Raw genomic sequence first — 22872 nt, 5'->3', positions numbered from 1 at the left:
GTGCATTGGGAAGCTCTTTGGGTGTCCCAGGCTTCTCAAACTCAAGGTGTCCAAAGTGGGACTCCTGTCTCTTCTGGAGACATGAACCAGATGTGGAGATCCAGGGTAACTGCCCTGCCCAGGTTTTGGGATGTCCTTTTTTTTTTTTTTTTTTTTTTGATGGAGTCTCTCTCTGTTGCCCAGGTTGGGGTTCAGTGAGGTGATCCCAGTTCACTGCAAACTCCAGCTCCTGGGGATTCAAGCGATTCTCCGGTCTCAGCCTCCGGAGTAGCTGGGATTACAGGTGCAAGCTACCACGCCCAGTTTATTTATTTATTTATTTCGAGACAATCTCACTCTGTCCTCCAGGCTGGAATGCAGTGGAGTAATCTCGGCTCACTGCAACCTCCGCCTCCTGGGTTCAAGGGACTCTCCTGCCTCAGCCTCAAGGAACTGGGATTACAGGTGCGCGCCAACATGCCCGCCTACTTTTTTTGTATTTTTAGTAGAGATAGGGTTTCACCGTGTTGGCCAGGCTGGTCTCAAACTCCTGACCTCGTGATCCACCCACCTTAGCCTCCCAAAGTGCTGAGATTACAGGCTTAAGCCACCGTGCCCAGCCTGATTTTTTTTTTTTTTTTTTTTTTAGCAGAGATGGGGTTTCATCATATTGGTCAGGCTGGTCTCTTAACTCCTGACCTCAGGTGATCCACCTGCCTAAACCTCCCAAAGTGCTGGGATTACAAGTGTGAGCCACCGCACCCGGCGGGTCTTCGGATTTCTTTGAGAAAGTAACTCACTGTGGGGCATGACAGACAGCCCTGATTGTTGGGGGTGGTGGTGTATGCTGATGAGGATATGGAGAGAAGGAACAGGGCCCTCTGCATTTGTAAAGGTCCTGAGACAGGAAAGCCTCCATGTGTTTAGAGACTTGAGAGAAGACTTGTGCAGCTTGGGTACTTTTTGGGTGAGGAGAAGACCTCATGTGAGATTGCCAGAGAAGGCAGAGGCCATGTTGGGGTTTTATTCTAGAGGTGTAAGAAGCCATTGTAGGGAGTTTCATGTTCTGATTTCCTTTTTAAGACTCCTGCTAGTGCTTGGAAAAGGCTTGTCTGTGTGCATGTGGAAGCAGAGAGTTGAGCTAGGAAGATGATGGAATTCAAGGTGGTAGGGATGAAGGGAGCTGTATTTTGGAGAAATGAGATAGGACTTAAATATGGATTGGGGCTGAACAGGGTGGCTCATGCCTGTAATCCTGTGTGTGTGTGTGTGTGTGTGTGTTTGTGGAGAGGCTGAGTTGGAAGGATCACTTGAAGCTAGGAGTTCAAGACCAGCCTGAGCAACTTAATGAGACCCCCATTTCTAAAAAAAAAAAAAAAGAAAATCAATCAGACATGGTGACATGCTCTGTAGTCCCAGCTACTCGGGAGGCTGAGGTGGGAGGATTCATTGTTTGAGCTTGGGAGGTTGCAGTGAGCTCTGATCGTATCACATACAGCCTGGGTGACAGAGTGAGACCCTGTCTCAAAGAAAAGAAAAAAAGGGAGGAAGGGAGGGAGGAAGGAAGGAAAAAGAAAGAAAACAGAATGGTGGTTGCTAGGGGCCGGGTGAAGGGGAATAGGGAGCTATTGTTATAGGTACAGAGTTCAGTTTGGGAAGATGAAAAAAGTTCTGGAAATGGATGGTGAATGTATGTAATGCTGCTGAGGCATACAGTATTTAAAAACAGTTCAAGGCTGCTGTGAACTATGATCATGCCCCTGCACTCCAGCCTGGGCAACACAGTGAGACCCTGACTCAGAAAAAAAATGGACTGGATGTTGGGGGCCTAGGGTAAAGTTATTTCATCAGTGATTCCCTCCTACTCTCCCAACATAACCTTTCATGATGAGCTTTTAGTCATATCTTAAGACTCAGCACTTTCGTTTCTGGTAGCAAATTTCTTAGCACTGGGTGGTGCATTACATCACGCTGTACCTTATTACTGATGTACCTGTTTGCCTTTACTGCTAGGAAAGGAGCCTTGTAAACTGCTTGAAGGCAGGAACTGATGATGGCCTTAGTCCTTGTCTTGGTGCTTAATACCTGGCATGAAAGGCAAATTAGATGTTTGTTGAGTGAAGGAGGGAAAAAGTCTTTTCTGCCTGGAGTCTAGCTTGTGGATGGAATGATGACAGGTGAGGCAAGTCAGATTGTGGAGGGCCTCAAATAGCAAATCTGGGCAAATTGAGAACCATCTACAGCCCATTCTTCTTCTTTTCCACCCAGATCTAATCACTGATGAAATCCTCTCCATGCGGTTGTCAGCTTATATGTACTATATTACTTTTTTCTCTTCTCTATGTCTTTTTTTTTTTTTTTTTTTTTAGATGAAGTTTTGCTCTTGTTGCCCAGGATAGAGTGCAATGGCTTGATGTCGGCTAACTGCAACCTCTGTCTCCTGGGTTCAAGTGATTCTCCTGCCTCAGCCTCCCAAGTGGCTGGGATTACAGGTGTGTGCCACCACACCTCGCTAATTTTGTATTTCAATTTTATTTATTTATTTATTTATTTATTTATTTATTTATTTATTTATTTATTTTTGAGATGGAGTCTCGCTCTGTCACCCAGGCTGGAGTGGCTGGGATTACAGGTGTGTGCCACCACACCTCGCTAATTTTGTATTTCAATTTTATTTATTTATTTATTTATTTATTTTTGAGATGGAGTCTCGCTCTGTCACCCAGGCTGGAGTGGCGTGATCTCAGCTCACTGCAACCTACGCCTCCTGGGTTCATGCCATTCTCCTGCATCAGCCTCCTGAGTAGCTGGGACTACAGGCGCCCACCACCACACCTGGCTAACTTTTTATATTTTTAGTAGAGACAGGGTTTCACCACGTTAGCCAGGATGGTCTCCATCTCCTGACCTCGTGATCCACCTGCCTCGGCCTCCCAAAGTGCTGGGATTACAGACGTGAGCCACCGTGCCTGGCCTAACTTTTTTGTATTTTTAGTGAAGATGTGGTTTCACCATGTTAGCCAGGATGGTCTCGATCTTCTGACCTTGTGATCTGCCTGTTTTGGCCTCCCAAAAAGTGCTGGGATTAACAGGCGTGAGCCACTGCGCCTGGCCAATTTTATTTATTTTGTTGAGATGAAGTCTTGCTCTGTCACCCAGGCTGGAGTGCAGTGGCGCAATCTCTGCTCACTGCAAGCTCCACCTCCCGGGTTCATGCTATTCTCCTGCCTCAGCCTCCTGAGTAGCTGGGACTACAGGCGCCCGCCACCACGCCCGGCCAATTTTTTTGTATTTTTACTGGAGATGTGGTTTCACCATGTTAGGCAGGATGATCCTTGATCTCCTGACCTGGTGGTCTGCCTGTCTCGGCCTCCCAAAAAGTGCTGGGATTACAGGCGTGAGCCCCTGCGCCTGTCCAATTTTGTTTATTTTTTTGAAATGAAGTCTTGCTGTGTCGCCCAGGCTGGAGTGCAGTGGCACAATCTCAGCTCACTGTAACCTCTGTTTCCTGGGTTCAGGTGATTGTCCTGTCTCAGCCTCCTGAGTAGATGGGATTAGAGGTACCCGCCACAACGCCCGGCTAATTTTTGTGTTTTTACTAGAGGCAAGGTTTCGCCATGTTGGCTGGTCTCATCTTAAACTCCTGACCACACGTGATCTGCCCACCTCGGCCTCCCAGAGTGCTGGGATTACAGGTGTGAACTACTGCGCCTGGCCTCCTAATTTAATTTTTCAGACTTATTTAATACTGTAAATTGTTGCCACCACTCCTGTGTATCAGCCAGGCGTTTGTATTTATGTTGCTTTTGTTTGCCATTTTACTGGAATGCTCCGTCCTCCTCTAACAAACGCTATCCACTACCCACTTTTTCTTTTCTTTTGAGACAGAGTCTAGCTTTGTTGCCCAGGCTGGAGTGCAGTGGCACCATCTTGGCTCACTGCAACCTCTGCCTCCCAGGATAAAGCAGTTCTCCTGTCTTAGCTTCCCAAGTAGCTGGGATTACAGGCATGCACCACCACACCCGGCTGATTTTGTTTTTAGTAGAGACAAGGTTTCACCATGTTGGTCAGGCTGGTCTCAAACTCCTGACCTTAGGTAATCCACCTGTCTTGGCCTCCCAAAGTGCTGGGATTACAGGCGTGAGCCACCATGCCCGGGCATGAATAAGATGATTTATAAAGGATATTTTAGGCTGGGTGCAATGGCTCGCACCTGTAATCCCAGCACTTTGGGAGACTGAGGCTGGTGGGTCACCTGAGGTCAGGAGTTTGAGACCAGCCTGGCCAACATGGCGAAACCCCATCTCTACTAAAAATACAAAAATTGGCCAGGTGTGGTGGTGTACACCTGTAGTCCCAGCTACTTGGGAGGCTAAGGCTGGAGAATCGGTTAAACCCAGGAGGCAGAGGTGCAGTGAGCCAAGATCGTGCCACTGCACTCCAGCCTGGCAACAGAGTGAGATTCCCTCTAAAAAAAAAAAAAAAAGAATTGTCAGTTTCCTGCAAAAACTGCAAAATTGCAGTTTGCAGGAGAATTGCTTGAACCTGGGAGGTGGCACTTGCAGTGAGCCAAGATCGCGCCATTTGCACTCCAGCCTGGGCGACGAGTGAGACTCCGTCTCAAGGAGAAAAAAAGGATATTTTAATTTTTCATATGATAAAATGCTGATTTATTCTTTCAGTTATGCAGTGCTGGACAGAACATGTTTTTATCCATATTAAGTGGGTTATTATTTAGTATCTTTCTCTTTGCTGTGATACCTGACTCATTTCTTTGCCTATAGCAGGTAGCAGGTACTAGTCAATAAATATTGAATTAGTTATAATAGATATGGTATGTATAGGGTTGTGCCAGGTTGATAAGGGGTGGAAACATGGTTTTATACCCAGCTTATTAGAATTTTTCTTTTATAAAACTCATGTTTTATGACCTAGAGAAATATTGTTAATGTTTTGTGTATATCCTTTAACATTTTTCATAGGCATGTATATTGACTACATATAACTTATAAAAACCAGATTTTCCATTATGTGCTCTTTTGTAACCTACTGTCCACTTAATCATAACTGGAACATTTCCCTATTAAGATTACCTTTTATGTATCACTAGGAAGAAATGCTGCCAGATAAACTAGGAAATGCTGTCCATTGTTAGATATATTAGCAGATTTTTAGATGTGAAATGTTAAAAATGTGATATAATTTGTGCTTTAGAATTGATGAAATATGATTAATTTTATAATGCTAATGATCCCCTCCTATTGCGTTATGTAACTTCTTTAATCAGTCCTCTGTTGGACGTTTAGCAAGCTTCCAGGGCTGCTTTAGTTTGTAGCTAAATCTTTTACCCATCCTTGATTATTATTATTATTATTATTATTTCTTTATCTTTTTTGAGACAGAGTCTCACTCTGTCACCCAGGCTGGGGTGCAGTGGTGCTATCATGGCTCACTTTAGCCTTGACCTCCCCAGGCCCAAGCGATCCTTCCACTTCAGCCTCCTGAATAGTTGGGACTTTAGGCATGAGATACCATGCTTGGCTATTTTTTAAAAAAAAGATTATTTCTTTAGTATAATTTCTTAGAAGTAGGATTCTTGTGAATATTGTGAATGTACTTATCACTCTTCATTTCCAGAACCTAATGGTGCCTTGCAAGTTCCTTAGGCTCTCTGTTCAGTCTTTTTTTTTTTTTTTTTCCTGTTCCTCAGACTCCATAATTTCAGTTGCCCTATTTTCAAGTTCATTGATTCATTCTTCTGCCAGCTCAAGTCTGCTTTTGAGTCCCCTAGTGACTTTTTAATTTTAGTCATCATACTTTTCAACTCTAGAATTTTTTTGGTATCTTTTTAATTATATTTCCTTTTTTTTTTTTTTTAAACAGTCTCGCTCTGTCACTCAGGCTGGAGTGCAGTGGTGTGATTTCTGCTCACTGTATCCTCTACCTCCTGAGTTCAAGTGATTCTCCTGCCTCAGCCTTCCGAGTAGCTGGGACTGCAGGTGTGTGCCACCCTGCCTGGCTAATGTTTGTATTTTTAGTAGAGATGGGCTTTGGCCATGTTAGCCAGGCTGGTCTCAAACTCCTGGCCTCAAGTGATCTGCCCGCCTTGGCCTCCCAAAGTGCTGGGATTACAGGCGTGAGCCACTGCACCTGGCCGATATTTTTATTTTTATTTTTATTTTTGAGATGGAATCTCGCTCTGTTGCCAGGCTGGAGTGCAGTGGCATGATCTCGGCTCACTGCAACCTCCGCCTCCCGTGTTCAAGCGATTCTCCTGCCTCAGCCTCCCGAATAGCTGGGACTACAGGCGTGCACCACCACGCCCAGCTAATTTTTGTATTTTTAGTAGAGATGGCATTTCACCATGTTGGCCAGGATAGTCTTCATCTCTTGACCTCATGATCTGCCTGCCTCAGCCTCCCAAAGTGCTGGGATTACAGGCGTGAACCACCACACCTGGGTGGTATTTTTATTTTTAAAATACATTATTTTCTTGATTTTTTTCCCACACCTTCGTTTTGTTTTTTGAACATCTGTGAGACAGTTGTTTTAATGTCTTAGTCTAGTAGGTCTTCCATCTGGTCTTTCTCTGGGACAGGTTTTTTTTTCTTTTTTTTTGAGGTGGAATTTTGCTCTTGTTGCCCAGGCTGGAGTGCAATGGCGCAATCTCGGCTCGGTGCAATCTCGGCTCACCGCACTGCCTCCTAGCTTCAAGTGATTCTCCCGCCTCACCCTCCTGAGTAGCTGGGATTACAGGCGTGCGCCACCAGGCCCAGCTAATTTTGTATTTTTAGTAGAGATGGGATTTCTCCATGTTGGTGAGGCTGGTCTCGAACTCCTGAACTCAGGTGATCAGCCAGCCTTGGCCTCCCAAAGTGCTGGGATTATAGGCATAAGCCACTGTGCCCAGCAACTGGGACAGTTTTTATTGGTTAATTTTTTTTTTTTTTAATGGGTCATACTTTCCTATATCTTTGTATGCCTTGTGACTTTTTAATTTTTTTTTGAAAACTGGACATTTGAATCTAATGCTATGCTAACTCTGAAAATTGGATTCTTCTCATTCCAAGGGTTTGCTGGGTTTTTTTTTGTTTATTTATTACAGTTAGTTTTTATGCTGAGGGTCAGCCCGAGATACAAACTTAAGGACTTCTCAGGTCTTTTTTGAGCCTGCACCTTTCCCTGGGCATGCACCATGGTAACTTTTTCTTTATCTTCCCCTCACCCTCATGATTGCTTTTGAATATCCTAGTCTTTAAAGTCTAGCTCCTAAAGAGGAAAAAGAGAAAATCAAGGAAGTTGTGGGGGTGGGGGCCATTGGTCCATTAAATTCTCTGGAAGTCTACTTCAGCTAGACGGGGAGGGCTTGCAGTCATGGAGGGGGTACAATAATGGCTATCCTTCTCAGTGTCTGCCTATCCCTGATTAGAAGCAGCAATCAGCAGTTAGAATATGGATCCCTAATATTTGGAGGACAGGGTCCTTATTGCCCATCCTGGTTCCCAAAAGCTGCTTGCAAGCTGTTTCAGGAATGCATTCTAGGTTGTCTGCCCATCGCTGGAGGCTAGGGAATGGGGTAGCTGCTGTTCAGCTAATGGCTGAAGTTGACTGAAATTAACCCAATTTACTGTCCCAGTCTTTCCTTGGAAGTTGCAAGCTTTCTTCAGCAATCCCCAGAATTACATCTGATGAATTATGCCAGTATAATTGTCTAGGTGGGGAGACTGATTTTGGTGCTTCCTACTCTGCTGTTTTAGAATCCAGAATCCTCTCCCAGAATTTCTCTCCTCTTTGTTTTTGAGATGGAGTTTCGCTCCTGTCGCCTAGGCTGGAGTGCAATGGCGCAATCTTGGCTCACCGCAACCTCTACCTTCCGGGTTCAAGCAATTCTCCTGCCTCAACTTCCTGAGTTGCTGGAATACAGGCATGCGCCACCATGCCTGGCTAATTTTGTTTTTTTTAGTAGAGACGGGGTTTCTGCATGTTGGTCAGGCTGGTCTTGAACTCCTGACCTCAGATGATCCACCTGCCTTGGCCTGCCAAAGTGCTGGGATTACAGGAATGATCCACTGTGCCTGGCCGAATTTCTTTCCTTTTAAAAACTGAATAATGTTCCATTTATTGTATGTGTATGCCGTATTTTGTTTATCCATTCTTTTTTTTTTTTTTTTTTCGGACAGAGGCTCTCCTGTTGTCCAGGCTGGACTACAGTGGTGCGATCTTGGCTCACCACAACCTCTGCCTCCCAGGCTCAAACGATTCTCCTGCTTCAGCCTCCTGAGTAGCTGGGGTTATAGGTGTGCGCCACTACCACCTGGCTAACTTCTTTATATTTGGTAGAAACGGGGTTTCACCATATTGGCCAGAGTGGTCTCTAACTCCTGACCTCAAATGATTCACCTGCCTTAGCCTTGAAAACTGCTGGGATTACAGGCGTGAGCCACCGCGTCTGGCCTATCCATTCATGTGTTGATGGACATTTGGATTATTTCCAGGGTATGCTACTTTTTTATAGCTCTTAAAATTTTTCCAGATTCCTCTCCAGAAATGTGCTTTATCATTACCCGTGGTACGTTAGGGTATTTTCCACTTTAGACATTCTTGATGTATTGTCTGCGTACTTGAAGTGGTGTGACTGTAGGCTGACTGTTGAATGAAGCTAAAAGGGGGGTTTTAATAGGTCACAAATTGGTTAGAAGAGGAAATGTCTCTCGGGCTAGTTGGGTATATAGTAAGTTCTGGAAGGCCACATGCTGGTGATGTTGTCACCCAGAAAGGGTTTGGTACTGAATTTCTGCCTTGCAAAGCAGTGTGCTGTGCGCTGGAGAGGTGATAATGTGTAAGCCACCATTGCTAACCCCAGGAGATTTATGAACTCACGAGATTAGGTTTGGCAAAATAGCTGATAGGTAAGAATTGGCACTGGGCGCAGTGGCTCACACCTGTAATCCCAGCACTTTGGGAGGCCGAGGCGGGTGGATCACGAGGTCAGGAGATCGAGACCATCCTGGCCAACATGGTGAAACCCCATCTCTACTAAGACTACAAAAATTAGCTGGGTGTGGTGGTGCATGCCTGTAGTCCCAGCTACTCAGGAGGCTGAGTCAGGAGAACTGTTCGAACCCGGGAGACAGAGGTTGCATTGAGCCAAGATTGTGCCACTGCACTCCAGCCTGGCGACAGAGACTCTGTCTCAAAAAAAAAATGGTAGTTTATACCCATTTTTTGCTAATCTGTCATGAGAGATGTTTCTTACTTCTTTGTACATAGAGCAGTTGAGCTAATTGAGTTAAACATGTATAGAGTGTTAGATTAGATGAAAGTTACCGCGATCAAAAAACCGTGGTGCATGTGCTCAAAAGAGCTCTCAGTTTCATGGGAGACACACACACACAGATAATAGTGCTGTGTGGCAAGTGCTGGGGGAACATGGTATATTGTGTCTCTTTGTGAGGCAGAGATGACAGATGTCTGATTCTTGAAGGAAAATCTGTAGCTTTCCAGTTTGAGAAGACTTGAAGGGTGCTCTGGGCAGAGGAACAGTCTTGTGTATAGATCTGGAGGCATGCAGGTGCATTGGGGAATATTTTCTTGGAGTGGAGACAGTTGATAAGGCTGACAGGCTAGAGCAGGTGAAGCTTGCAGTTTTGGCTTCATCCTGTGTGCTGGGGAAACAATACTATGTTTTTTTTTTTTTTTTTTTTTCAGAGGGAGTGACCCAATGATAATGATAACTGGAGCTCCCTGGGGAATGATTGGAAATTAGAAGACACCTCGATATTCTCAACCAGCGATAACAGAGCCCTGAGAACAGGAAGGGGGTTAGTAGAGTGAGTGAGGTGTTCACTGAGGTGCAGAGGAGAAAGAAAATGAGTCTAGAGCCTCCTTCTAGGAACCTGGATTGGTGGAACTTTGGTCAGTGGAGAAGGGGAAGGCTGCAGTGGGAATACAGTGGAGTATAGAGGGGATGCTTGGTTTGGGGCTCATGGAGTTTGAGGAACTCAGCTCTGCAGTTAAGTGCATGGAGAGGTCCTATACTTGTGAAAATGCAGCTCTGGTGAAGGCATGTCTCGTCCCTTCCCACTTTCACTGTGGTAACTGGAAGAGGCGGGGTTTGCTCCTTTACCTTTATTTTTTAGGGGGCAGAGGGAAGGGGTTGTTTCAGTGTTTCTCAAGTAGTTGTTATGAACAGTAAAAAGAAAATGGGTCCAGATATTTTTAAGATAGGAAGAATAAGGCTCAACCCTCTAATGTCTTCTGAATTTTGTAGCTTTTCTTGCTTTTTTTTTTTTTTGAGACAGTCTTGCTCTGTTGCCCAGGCTGGAGTGCAGTGGCGCAATCTTGGCTCACTGCAAGCTCTGCCTCCTGGGTTCACACCATTCTCCTGCCTCAGCCTCCGAGTAGCCAGGACTACAGGCTCCCACTACCACGCCTGGCTAATTTTTTGTATTTTTGGTAGAGACGGTTTCACCGTGTTAGCCAGGATGGTCTTGCTCTCCTGACCTTGTGATCTGCCCGCCTTGGCCTCCCAAAGTGCTGGGATTACAGGCGTGAGCCACCGAACCAGGCTGAATTTCTTAGTTTTTCTTTTAGCTTATTATCTGCCACTTCACTGTGCATCCTCTATTTTTCAGTCACTGTGGTTCTGGGAAGGTCCTGGTGTTCTTTGGCGCCGTTGTCCTTCACAACCTGAAATAGCCTCCCTGCCCTCAAGCAGTATGTCAGATACTCAGTGAGGCCTTCCGGACTATTTGGGGACTGTCTTTTGGGTGGGGCACTTGCAACCTTATACCTTCTGTTGTATTATAACTCTTTTCCTGTATAGACTATGTAAGCATTTTCCCCCTGCTTTTTTTGGGGAAGATCTTCAAACCTACAGAAAAGTTGAAGTACAGTGAGCCCTTGATTTACCAGCTCACCAGTTGTTAACTGTTTTCAAATTTTCTCAATTACTCGATAGCAACTTTATTTCAGAGTCATTTGAAAGTAAACTGCAGACCTCATGGCACTTCAGTCTTCAGCATGTTATTCTGAAGAATAACATAACAGGCCCTACATAACCCTGACACTACTGTCACACTCAAGACCTTTTACATTGATACAGTAACATGTAATACCTTTTAAAGAGCAGTCTGAGGGTTAGCATTGGCTCTCCCTGGGAGCTCTTGAGAAATGCAGAATCTTAGGCCTTACCCTAGATGTATTGAATCAGAATCTGTTTTAACAAGATCCCCAGAAGTACTGATTTTTTTGTACAGACCGTATTCACATTCAGATTCTCACAGTTGTTCCAGTGATACCCTTTATGGTTTTTCTTTTTCTTTTTAAAAATCAGGAATCAAGAAAAGATCACATATTGCATTCAGTTGTCATATGTCTTTAGCCTTCACTTCCACCTTTCCCACTTGGGACAGTGACATTTTAGTATAGTTTAGGCCAGTTTTGTAGATGTTCTCCATTTTGGATTTGTCAGATAGGTGTGATGATGTTTTTCTGTTGGGTTTTTGAGATAGAGTTTCACTCTGTCACCCAGGCTACAGTGCAGTGGTGCAATCTCGGCTCACCTCAACCTCCGCCTCCCGGGTTCAAGCGATTCTCATGCCTCAACTTCCCAAGTACTGGGACTACAGGCGCACGCCACCACACCCAGCTAAGTTTTTTTTTTTTTTTTTAACGTAGAGATAGGGTTTCACCATGTTGGCCAGGGTGGTCTCAAACTCCTAACCTCAAGCAATCTGCCCACCTTGTCATCCTAAAGTGCTGGGATTACAGGCATGAGACAACTGTGTCTGGTTTTGTTTTGTTTTGTTTTGTTTTTGAGATGGAGTCTTGCTGTGTTGCCTAGGCTAGAGTGCAGTGGCTGTTTGCAGGCACAATCATTGCATGCTAAACTCCTAAACTCCTGGGTACAAGTGGTCCTTCTGCCTGAGCCTCCCTAGTGGCTGGGACTGTTGGTGCAAGTCAGTGTGCCTGGCTTGATGATGTTTCTTAGGGCATTTGGTGAGTCAGGTTGTTCCACTGATGATGCTAAGTCTAAACACTTGGGTAAGTAACATCTTCCAGATTTCTGTGTTACAAAGACAGAATGGTCTTTTGGTCTTAATAATTAATTGCTATAGTGATCTGCTAGCAATTTCCAATTCATCTAGCATCTAGCAGGATCCGACATCTAGCAGGATCCCAGAACTGATAATTGGTCAGTCATTGAAGAATGAATGTGACTGAATAGGTTATCGAAGATATATACTACAGGTTTTAGAGGCCATTCTTTCTTGTTTTCTTTCCTTTTTTAGTTTTTATTTTTGTAGAGGCGAAGTCTCCCTATGTTGCTCAGGCTGGTCTGGAACTCCTGGGCTTAAGTGATCTTCCTGCCTCAACCTCCCAAAGTTCTGGGATTACAGATGTGAGCCACTGAGCCTGGTTCTTCCTTGTTTTCCTGCTCAGTCTGGGTAACTTCTCAGACTCTCTAGTCAAGTCCAGGCATCTTTTTGCCTGACTTTCCAACAAAAGTACCTCACTCTTCTCCCTGTGGGCTTCTTAGCCATGTGAAAGGTTTCTCCTCCCGTAGTGCCACTGTGTTTTAAAATTTTTATTATTATTTATTATTATTATTATTATTAATTATTGTTTTGAGATGGAGTCTCGCTCTGTTGCCTAGACTAGAGTGCATGATCTCTGCATGATCTCGGCTCACTGCAACCTCTGCCTCCTGGGTGCAAGTGGTTCTCCTGCCTCAGCCTCCCAATATTTTTATTTTATTATTTTATTTTATTTTTTTGAGACAGAGTTTCGCTCTTGTTGCAGAGGCTGGAGTGCAGTGGTGCGATCTTGGCTCACTGCAGCCTCCTCCTTCTTGGTTCAAGCGATTCTCCTGCCTCAGCCTCCCGAGTTGCTGGGATTACAGGTCTGTACCACTACGCCTAGCTAATTTTGTATTTTTAGTAGAGACAGGGTTTCTGCCTGTTGATCAGGCTGATCTCGAACTCCCGACCTCAGGTGATCTGCCCACCTCGGCCTCCCAAAGTGCTGGGATTACAGGTGTGAGCCATTGCACCCAGCCGCTTATTTTATTTATTATTTGTTTGTTTGTTGAAATGGAGTTTCAGTCTTGTTGCCCAGGCTGGAGTGCAATGGCGTGATCTTGGCTCATTGCAACCTCTGCCTCTTGGGTTCAAGTGATTCTCTTGCCTCAGCCTGCCGAGTAGCTGGGATTACAGGCGCCTGGCTTAATTTTTGTAATTTTTAGTAGAGACGAGGTTTCACCATGTTGGCCAGGCTGGTCACGAACTCCTGACCTCAAGTGATCTGCCTGCCTTGGCTTCCCAAAGTGCTGGGATTACAGGCGTGAGCCATTGTGCCCAGTGATATTTTTATTTTTTAAAAAATGATTTTTGGTTCAAGGAGATCAGTTCAGTCCAATTGTTGTAAAACAAAAATGTCTTCTGTATTTTCTTTTTTCTCTTGTGTGTCCAGTCCAGATGCTTGTTTCACATTCTTTGCTTTTTAGACTAGTCATCCAGTCTTAAGGAAACAGGGACTTCCTCTGTATCCATTATCAGTTGTTAGGAGGGCTTGGTGCAGCTTTCTGTTAAACACTCTTCCATTGTTAATGGTCTCAACTATAATATGATGGAAGCTAAGAAAATGAACATAAATATCCAGTCCATACAGCAAACTGTCACTTCACCTCAGGAGCTTGTTTTGTTTCCTTCACTTCACCTACTGCTTCTTGCTCTGTTCCAGCCACACTGGCCTTCTCATTCTGTCAGTCCTTGAAGATCCTGCCTCATCTGTGTTCCCACTGCCTGGAATGCTCTCTTCCCCCAGATACTCACTTGATTGGTTCTTTCCTGACTTTTAGATTTCAGCTCAAATGTTGTCAAGACAGAAAGGCCTCTAAGGACCCTGCTTAATTCCATTACCATTACAATGCTTAATTTTCTTCCTAGCTCTGATACTGTCTTCTTTGTTTAGTTATTTATGCCATTATTGCAATGAAGGCTTCATGAAGGCAGGGTTCTTTTTTCTTGTTGACTGCTTTCTGGGATAGTGCCTGTACAAGGCACTCATATTTGTGAGTGAAGGCTAAATGGTTGGCTGAATATTGTTTTTTTAGGTTTACTTTTTGTCCTTTGCTTAGTGCTTTTTGTTGTAATCAGTGTGTCTCCTGATGCTTGTAGCACAGCAATTCCAACTGCTCCCGTTGCCTTTGGTGCCTTCAAGAAAAATAAGAAAAGGAGCAACATAAAAATGATTTAAGTGTTTTATTATTATTGTTTTGTATGTTTTTGAAACAGGATCTGCCCGTATCATTCAGCCTGCAGTGTAGTGGCATGATCATGGCTCGCTGCAGCCTTGACATCTTGGGTTCAAGTGATTCTCCCATCTCAGCCTCTTGAGTAGCCAGCTGGGACCACAGGTGTGCACCACCATGCCCAGCTAAATTTTTTTTTTTTCTTTAAAAAAAAGTTTTTTTTTTCTAGAGATGAGGTCTTTATGTTGCCCAGACTGGTCTTGAACTCCTGAGCTCAAGTGATCCTCCCACCTTTGCCTCCCAAAGTGCTGGGATACAGGCCAGAATGTGTCTTAATCATAAGTTACCTTGAACTTTTTGGCAGTTACCAGGAGATTTGAGAGTTGAGGTTCCTGAAGTCTGTGTTAACTCTGCTTGATGTAGATGCAACCTGGCATACCTGTGACAGCACTGAGTAATCCACAGTCTTCTGTCTTGTGCGGTGTGACAGTTAACGTTGCTTTGGGTACTTTTAATTTCTGAATTTCCTGATTTGCATTTAAACGAACCATCCTAACATTTCATTAAGTTAACCTTGCTGTTAAAAAAAAAAAAAAGGGCATTGAGTAGCATGGTAAAGATGATCTAAATCTGCCACAATATAATGATGAAAATTCAGGAGCAGACACATTTTAAGGATGATGTGGCCATCTTTTATAAGTGAATGTTGAACATCTTCAGAGAAGGTACGTAGTTCTTTGCACAAATGAGGCAGTTTGCCAATTATCAGCCCCCTTGGGTCTGACGGAACTATGCTTTTATTTTCTCTTCATTGCTTCTCCATTTCTCTTTCTGTTGTAGATTGCTAGCCAAATGATTGCATCTCTCCCCCTTTCTGAATTTATAGCAAACTTTTGCTTTATAGCCAGGATTGCCATTTATAAGGTAATGAAGACCAAATAACTGCAGTTTAACTTTTTATTTAGTTCCATTAAGCATGATCCCTCCTGAAAAAACCTAAGGTTGCTGTAGTTCATTAAGGTTGGCTAGCTCTAGTAGGTTTTGTAATAGATCTTGCGAAGGAGTGCTCTGTAAGTTAATTGGAAAAGTAGAAACTGCCAAGAGTTTAAAAGTTATTTGTTTAGTTACTCTGAACAATACATTATTTGTAGAGAACCAGAAGATATGACTTAAGATTAAGGCAGGAGCTTTGTCTTGGGAGGCTTGTAAATATTTGCAAATCATGTTGCATAAATTCAGCTCAACTAATACTGTCTGCCCTGCATAAAGCTCCCAGCCAGCAACTTAAGGGGTGTAAAGAAACATAGGCATAGTTATCATCCTTAAACTTAAAGTATAGCTCTGAAGACCACATGCTAAATCTGAGAAAATTAAGTTTAATAAAACAATTCAATGGCTGTTGAGTGACAACATAAATGAAAAGAGCACCAGAATTTCAGGACTAGAAGGATTTGAAGTATAGAATTCAACTTCTTTCTTTTTATAGATGATAAAACCAAGGATCCGGAAAGGTGAAGTGACTTACCCAAAAGTCAGAGAGTAAGTGACAGAGCTGGTTCCAGGAGCTGATGTTTCAAGTAGAATACATTCTCTTTAGATTTTAAGATACTTTTATTTTTTGAAATCCTTTTAGGATTGGGATCACGAAAACATGCCTTGGCTCTGTAGCATCATTTCATGATCGGCATCACTCTTGGCAGGACCCTGCATTCATGAGACTTACGCTGTAATAATGGCATCAATAAGTAAACAAGGAAGACCATACGAGCTAAAAGAAAATTAAGCAAGGTCATAAGTAATGGAATTAGTAGGGTCCTTAGAGTGCCTTTCTGTCATGACAGCATTTGAGCTGAAATCTGAAAGTTAGGAAAGAAATGGTCTTATGGGGGAAGAGAGCATTCCAGGCAGAGGGAACACAGATGAGGCAGTGTCTTTGGGGACTTACCGAAAGAGAAGGCCACTGTGGCTAGAACAGGGCAAGAAGTAAGTGATAAAGTAAAGGAAAAAAAAAAACAAGCTTCTTGGTGCTTTTGATTAAAGGTAATATACAGGGCAGTCTGCTTGCATTATGGTTATTGAAAGTCTTGAAAATACACTGAGTTCTCAATTTTCAAGTGTTAGTGTATTTTAAGTTTCTTAATGTAAATGAGTGATTAGAGTCCTTTGCCTTAACTCCTTTAGAAGCGGGGTTAGGGAGCCTGAGTCTGGTGAATTAATTTTTTTTAATTTTAATTTTTTAAGACGGAGTCTCACTCTGTTGCCCAGGCTGGAGTGCAGTGGCAAGATCATGGCTCATTGCAGCCTCCACCATCTTTGGCTGAAGTGATCCTCCTGCCTCAGCCTCCTGAATAGCTGGGACTACGGGTGCACACCACCACATCTGGCTAATTGTTTAGTTGTTTTGTTTTTGAGACCAAGTCTCACTCTGTTGCCTAGGCTGGAGTGCAGTGGCGTGATCTCATCTCACTGCAACCTCCGCCTCCTCAGGTTCAAGTGATTCTCATGCCTCAGCCTCCTGAGTAGCTAGGATCACAGGCATGTGCCACCATGCCCGGCTAATTTTGTATTTTTAGTAGAGACAGGGTTTCACTATGTTGGCCAGGCTGGTCTTGAACTTCTGACCAGCCTGGTGATCTGCCCACCTCAGCCTCCCAAAGTGCTGGGATTTCAGGCATGAGCTACCGTGCCTGGCCTGTTTTTTATTTTTAAATTATTTGTAGAGACGAGGTCTCGCTGTGTTCCCCAAGCTGGTCTCAAACTCCAGGGCTCAAGTGATTTTCCCGTTATGACCTCCCAAAGTGCTGGGATTATAGGTGGGAGCGACCGCACCTGGCTTTTTTTCTAATATTAAATAATTTATTTTTGCAAAGTAAGACTTCTTGGAAGTTGTCACTAACATTAAAGTTGGGAGATTCCATGTGAAAATCTGCATCCCTGGCCTCTCTTGAAAAGTCAGATGGTTTGGAAACCCTTGGTTCATGTGGTAAAGATTGCCTGGAGTTGATGAACAAGTGGGCACAAGCTTTCTGATTTTGAATTCCTGGCTCCTCCTAGTGGTCCCCATCCCTACCCTGGAGAGGCCAGGTGTTACTTGCAATTCATTATTGTGCTGTTGTGCGTATTGTGCTGTCGTGTCACCTTTTCTAAGTTAAGAAGTAAATGAAATTATTTGTACTCCCAAGTATCAAAATTAGGAAAACAGAAGACCAAGAATGTTTTTTATTCAAGAAAAAAAAAAAAAAAGAAAGTATCTTTTTGAGAAAGTGAAATAGTTATGTTGTACTTGTTTAATAATTAAACACACATGTGACCACATATACCTAAATGTCTGCTTGCAGCTGGCTTCAGTTAAGTTTCCTCTCGGCTCCCTCCCTTTACAATCCTGGAAGGTTCTATGTTTTGTTTGTGTTAATGCAGTATCTCTGGAATGCTAGGATATGTAGGATCCATAGGGCAAATAGTTCTTCTGAAATGTCTTATCTGTGACATTTGATGACATTTGCTTGAGCTGTTGTCAGCCCTTTAGCAATCTAGAGCATTCCATTTCCTAAGGTTTACTGACTTGGGTTGATCAGTTGAGTGGACAAATAACCTTTAAAAACCAAAGTGTAGGCCTGACATTACATGAATGTAGACGGCAAATTCATCCACCCTCAATGAAACAGATGACTGGGACACTGGCATTCTGTGTTACCAGATTAGGCAAATGCAGGTTCCTTTTGGCACCCCTATCTCTAGTGATTCTAGATTTGATGCTTGGATAATGACAGTATAATGATGAAAATTCAGAAGTTTAACATTGATACCATACTACTATTTAATTCAGTACCCATAGTCAAATTTTGTCAATTGTCTCAATTTTTTCCCTTTCTCAACACAATTTCAGTCCAGAATCACTGTGTTTAAGTCTCTTTAGCCTCGTTTAATCTGGAAATATTTCTTTTCTTTTCTTTTTTTTTTTTTTTTTTTGAGACAGAGTCTTGCTCTGTCGCCCAGACTGGAATGCAGTGGTGCCATCTCAGCTCACTGCAAGCTCCGCCTCCCGGGTTCATGCCATTCTCCTGCCTCAGCCTCCCGAGTAGCTGGGACTACAGGTGCCCACCACCATGCCTGCCTAATTTTTTTTTTTTTTTTTGTATTTTTAGTAGAGACGGGGTTTCACCATGTTAGGCAGAATGGTCTCTATCTCCTGACATCATGATCCACCCGCCTCGGCCTCCCAAGTGCTGGGATTACAGGCATGAGCCACCGCGCCCAGCCTCTGGAAATGTTTCTTAATCTATCTTTGTTTTTATGGCTCTGACATCTTTTCTTTTCTTTTTTGTTTTGTTTTGTTTTGAGATGGAGTCTTGCTCTGTGGCCCAGGCTGGAGTGCAGTGGCGCGATCTCCATTCACTGCAAGCTCTGCCCCCAGGGTTCATGCCATTCCCCTGCCTCAGCCTCCAGAGTAGCTGGGACTACAGGCGACCGCTACCACACCTGACTAATTTTTTTGTATTTTTAGTAGAGATGGGGTTTCACAGTGTTTGCCAGGATGGTTTCGATCTCCTGACCTTCTGATCCACCCGCCTTGGCCTCCCAAAGTGCTGGGATAACAGACGTGAGCCACCGTGCCCGGCTGCTTTGACATTTTTCAAGACTACAGCCAGTTATTTTGTAGACCGTCTCACCCTTTGAATTTGATGTTTCCTCATGACTAGTTGAGGTTATGTAATTTTCAGGCAAAATTACACACAGGTGACGTTGTATCCTTCTCAGCGCATCGTGTTAGGAGGTACCTGATGTGGGTTTGTGCCCTTATTTGGGATGTTAATTTTGATTACTTGGTTAAGGTGGCATCTCAGGTTTCTGGACTCTAAAGTTACTATTTCCCCCATTTGTCATAAATAAATAATCTGTTGGGAGTTACTGTGACACTAGATCACACTTTACTGAGAAACTGAATGCTAATCTACTTGGTTAGCATTCTTTGATTCTTACCTGAAGCAGTTAATATTATGGTTCCTGAATGCTGATTTTTCTAAGTACATTATTCTTTCTACATTTATTAGTTTGTTTCCTGTTGTTTGGAAGAACTTTTCCTTCTTTATTCATATTCGCATGGACTCACGCATTATTCAATGGATCATACTTTCTTTAATCTCCACCAAAGCTCTCTGAAGAAGGCAGTAGTTGGTAGTCTTTTATGAGGGATCTAGTTGAAAGTTATTTATTTTAAGATGGAATCTTGCTCTGTTGCCCAGGCTGGAGTGCAGTGGCATGATCTCGGCTCATTGCACCCTCTGCCTCCCAGGTTCCAGCGATTGTCCTGGCTCAGCCTCATGAGTAGCTGCGATTACAGGTGCCCGCCACCATGCCTGGCTAATTTTTGTATTTTTAGTAGAGATAGTGTTTCACCACATTGGCCAGGCTGGTCTCGAACTCCTGACCTCAGGTGGTCCACCCACCTTGGCCTCCCTAAGTGCTGGGATTACAAGCATGAACCACCACGCCTGGCCAGTTTTCACCCAGTGGTTTTGACATTCATTGCTAATCCTTGGCTAGATCGATTATTACAGTGGGGGTTGCAAGATGGTCATTTTCTAATTCTATTCTAGAAATTCCCTCCCCACACTCTTTCTTTTGAGGATCCCTATGGTCTTAAGGATATTTATTTAATTATTTAGTTACAGACAGTTACAGTTATTATTCTCTTTGATAGTTGTCCTAAATTTGGCTGGTGGGAGCCCTTGCTTCCTGTGTCTTTGGATACGATCTTGTTAGTCTTGTCCCCTTTCTGCACAATACAGTGCTTCAGACCTGGAACCCTGGTTTCTATTAATGGGAAATGGTCCCTTTAAAAAAAAAAAAATAGAGATGGGGTCGCTCTCTGTTGCCAAGGCTTGTCTCAAACTCCTGGGCTCAACTGATCCTCTTGCCTTGGCCTCCCAAAGTGCTGGTATCACAGGCATGAACCACCATGCACATTGTATTTAACAGAAACAAATACTTGGGCACTGATAACACCGGTTTTTTTTTTGTTTGTTTGAGACAAAAGCTTGCTCTGTTGCCCAGACTGGAGTGCAGTGGTGCGATCTTGGCAACCTCCACCTCCCAGGTTCAAGTGGTTTTCCTGCCTCAGCCTCCTGAGTAGGTGGGATTACAGGCGTGTGCCACCACAGTGGACTAATTTTAGTTTTAGTAGAGACAGGGTTTCCCTATGTTGGCCAGGCTGGTTGTTTTGTTTTTTAATTTGACAACATTGTTTTTAAGAGTAGCATTGTAGCCCATTGTGTCATTGTTACATAATTTATTGAGTGATCTGTTGTTTGAAATTTAGGTAATTTATAATTATTAATGTTTATATACAGCGGTGTTGTGGACATCATTGTATCCAAGTTTTTATGAGTTTCTTAATTTTAGAATAAAATTTTAGCAGTAGATTTTCTGGGTCAGGAATGTACTTTTTTAAGCTTTTCTTTAAAAAAAAAATTTTTTTATTATTATTATTTTTGAGTTGGAGTTTTGTTCTTGTTGCCCAGGCTGGAGTATAATGGCGTGATCTCGGCTCACTGCAACCTCTGCCTCCCGAGTTCAAGCGATTCTCCTGCTTCAGCCTCCTGAGTTGCTGAGATTATGGGCGTGCACCAGCAGCCTGGCTAGTTTTGTATTTTTAATAGAGACAGGGTTTCTCCGTGTTGGTTAGGCTGTTCTTGAACTCCCGACCTCAGGTGATCTGCCCACCTTGGCTTCCCAAAGTGCTGGGATTACAAGAGTGAGTCACCACGCCCAGCCTTTATGCTTTTAGATGTCTACCAGCAGTTTGTTGTCTAGAAAGTTTATATCAGTGTTTACCTCAACTTAATGCCTTTTCTGTCTTTTTTTTTCTTTAATAATTTAAGGCACTACTTTTAGAAGAAAAGACTGTTATTTTCGTTGATGTTTTCTCCCTATTCTTAAAGCCGCTGTCTGACAGAAGTTTCCCTTGACACTGATACAGTGATATTTGACTAAGTGTGATTTGAAATTTCTTCTGGCTATGAGTGATAATAGCTGTGGGTGCAGAGGGCAACCGATTAAGCATTAAGTTTTAATAGAATAAGACAAGTCCTTCTCTAGGAATCCATCAAAAAATGAAGTGAGGCATACCTTTTAGATACTACTATACCATAAATGTTGTGGATTAGGAAAAATCAGGATCTTCTGTATTCATTTTTGAAGCAATGCCTTTGAAAGTAGCTTTCGGCTGGGCGTGGTGGCTCACGCCTGTAATCCCAGCACTTTGGGAGGCCAAGGCGGGTGGATCACGAAGTCAGGAGATCGAGACCATCCTATCATGGCTAACACGGTGAAACCCTGTCTCTACTAAAAATGCAAAAACATTAGCTGGGCATGGTGGCGGGCGCCTGTAGTCCCAGCTACTTGGGAGGCTGAGGCAGGAGAATGGTGTGTACCCGGGAGGCGGAGCTTGCAGTGAGCTGAGATCACGCCACTGCACTCCAGCCTGGGCGAAAGAGTGAGACTCCGTCTCAAAAAAAAGAAAAAGGAAAAAAAAAACGGTTCACATTAGCTTTTCATCTTGTTTCTAAAGATTGGGCAGATAAACTGAGTAGGAACTGAAGTAGGAAGTCTTGCGCTAGAGAAACCCAAAGGGAAACGTTCTGTGTGTTTGGGAATGCCCTCTTGTAGTACCCCTAGTATTTGTAAGCCTGAAATCATTAAATTTTAAGAGATTGTAAGGTTTACTGGGTCCTCATGTGCAGGCTAGTTAGAATTTTTTCATCTGTAGTGAATATAACTTTCCTGATGCAAAAGTCCCACAGTAGGAGATTTGTTACATATTTCATGTTTGTGTTTGATGTTTGCTTGACTGATTTTTTGTTTCTTTTTAGAAATGACCGCTGTCCACGCAGGCAACATAAACTTCAAGTGGGATCCCAAAAGTCTAGAAATCAGGACTCTGGCAGTTGAGAGACTGTTGGAGCCTCTTGTTACACAGGTAAGAATCTGAAAACACAAATGCATTGTAAACTGGTTCTGTAGCACAGGCCTGGGTAACAACCATAAGAGCAAGGTTATTTAGTTCAAAGCCTTAATTCCAGTACTTGAGTTTAGGTGACAGTTCTTAGATGATTTGAATATTGATGCATGGGTTTATTTAACCCTTTGAGCATGCTGCTGCAGTCATTTTCTTCGGTCTTATTGCTAGTAACTGGGGTCCATGGTATATAGTGCAGCTTTGCAAATGTTTGTGCTTTGCAGATACTTCACCTTTCTTTAGAGGGGAAACCCAAGAAAGGTGGGATCTGGATCCTTGATTGTTAAGGCCTCTCACTCTGCTTAACACACTTTTCATTGTGTGGGATTAATTAGCAGGTAATTGAACTTGAGGGTTTAGGTTTGGTATATTATGTTATAAATGTCACAATGTTAGGGTAGTTCATAAACTGTTAGCAACTAGCTGTGTACCTTTAGTGTTTTGCAATAGTGTGTCTATTGTCTGTATGTGAGAGATTCAGAGAGAGAAAATGAGTCTTGTTTGGCAAATTTGCACTGTAACATATCTTAATCATCTTTAACCTACAGATCATCTGGTATTATGTGTATTAATGATGGTAATGTTCGAGGACATAAAGCATCATCACTGTAGGCTCCTTTGG

General features: G+C 43.3%; 1 protein-coding gene across 3 annotated transcripts in view; it reads left to right on the top strand.

Annotated features, from left to right (window-relative positions):
* CTNNA1 (catenin alpha 1) overlaps positions 1–22872 on the top strand; it is a 177395-nt gene that overhangs the window by 2265 nt on the left and 152258 nt on the right. For all 3 annotated transcript variants that reach the window (XR_002727076.1, XM_023195287.1, XM_023195290.1), the window contains exon 2: positions 22105–22211. Coding sequence is in view for 2 of the 3 variants with exons in the window: in XM_023195287.1 (XP_023051055.1) it covers positions 22107–22211 (105 nt within the window). In the remaining variant the exon portion in view is untranslated. The remainder of the gene's footprint in view (positions 1–22104; positions 22212–22872) is intronic.

This window comes from Piliocolobus tephrosceles, chromosome 4 (genome assembly GCF_002776525.5).
Source record: "Piliocolobus tephrosceles isolate RC106 chromosome 4, ASM277652v3, whole genome shotgun sequence".
Taxonomy (NCBI): domain Eukaryota; kingdom Metazoa; phylum Chordata; class Mammalia; order Primates; family Cercopithecidae; genus Piliocolobus; species Piliocolobus tephrosceles.
Note: the sequence above shows the minus strand (reverse complement) of the source record. Positions and strands in the feature narration are given on the sequence as shown.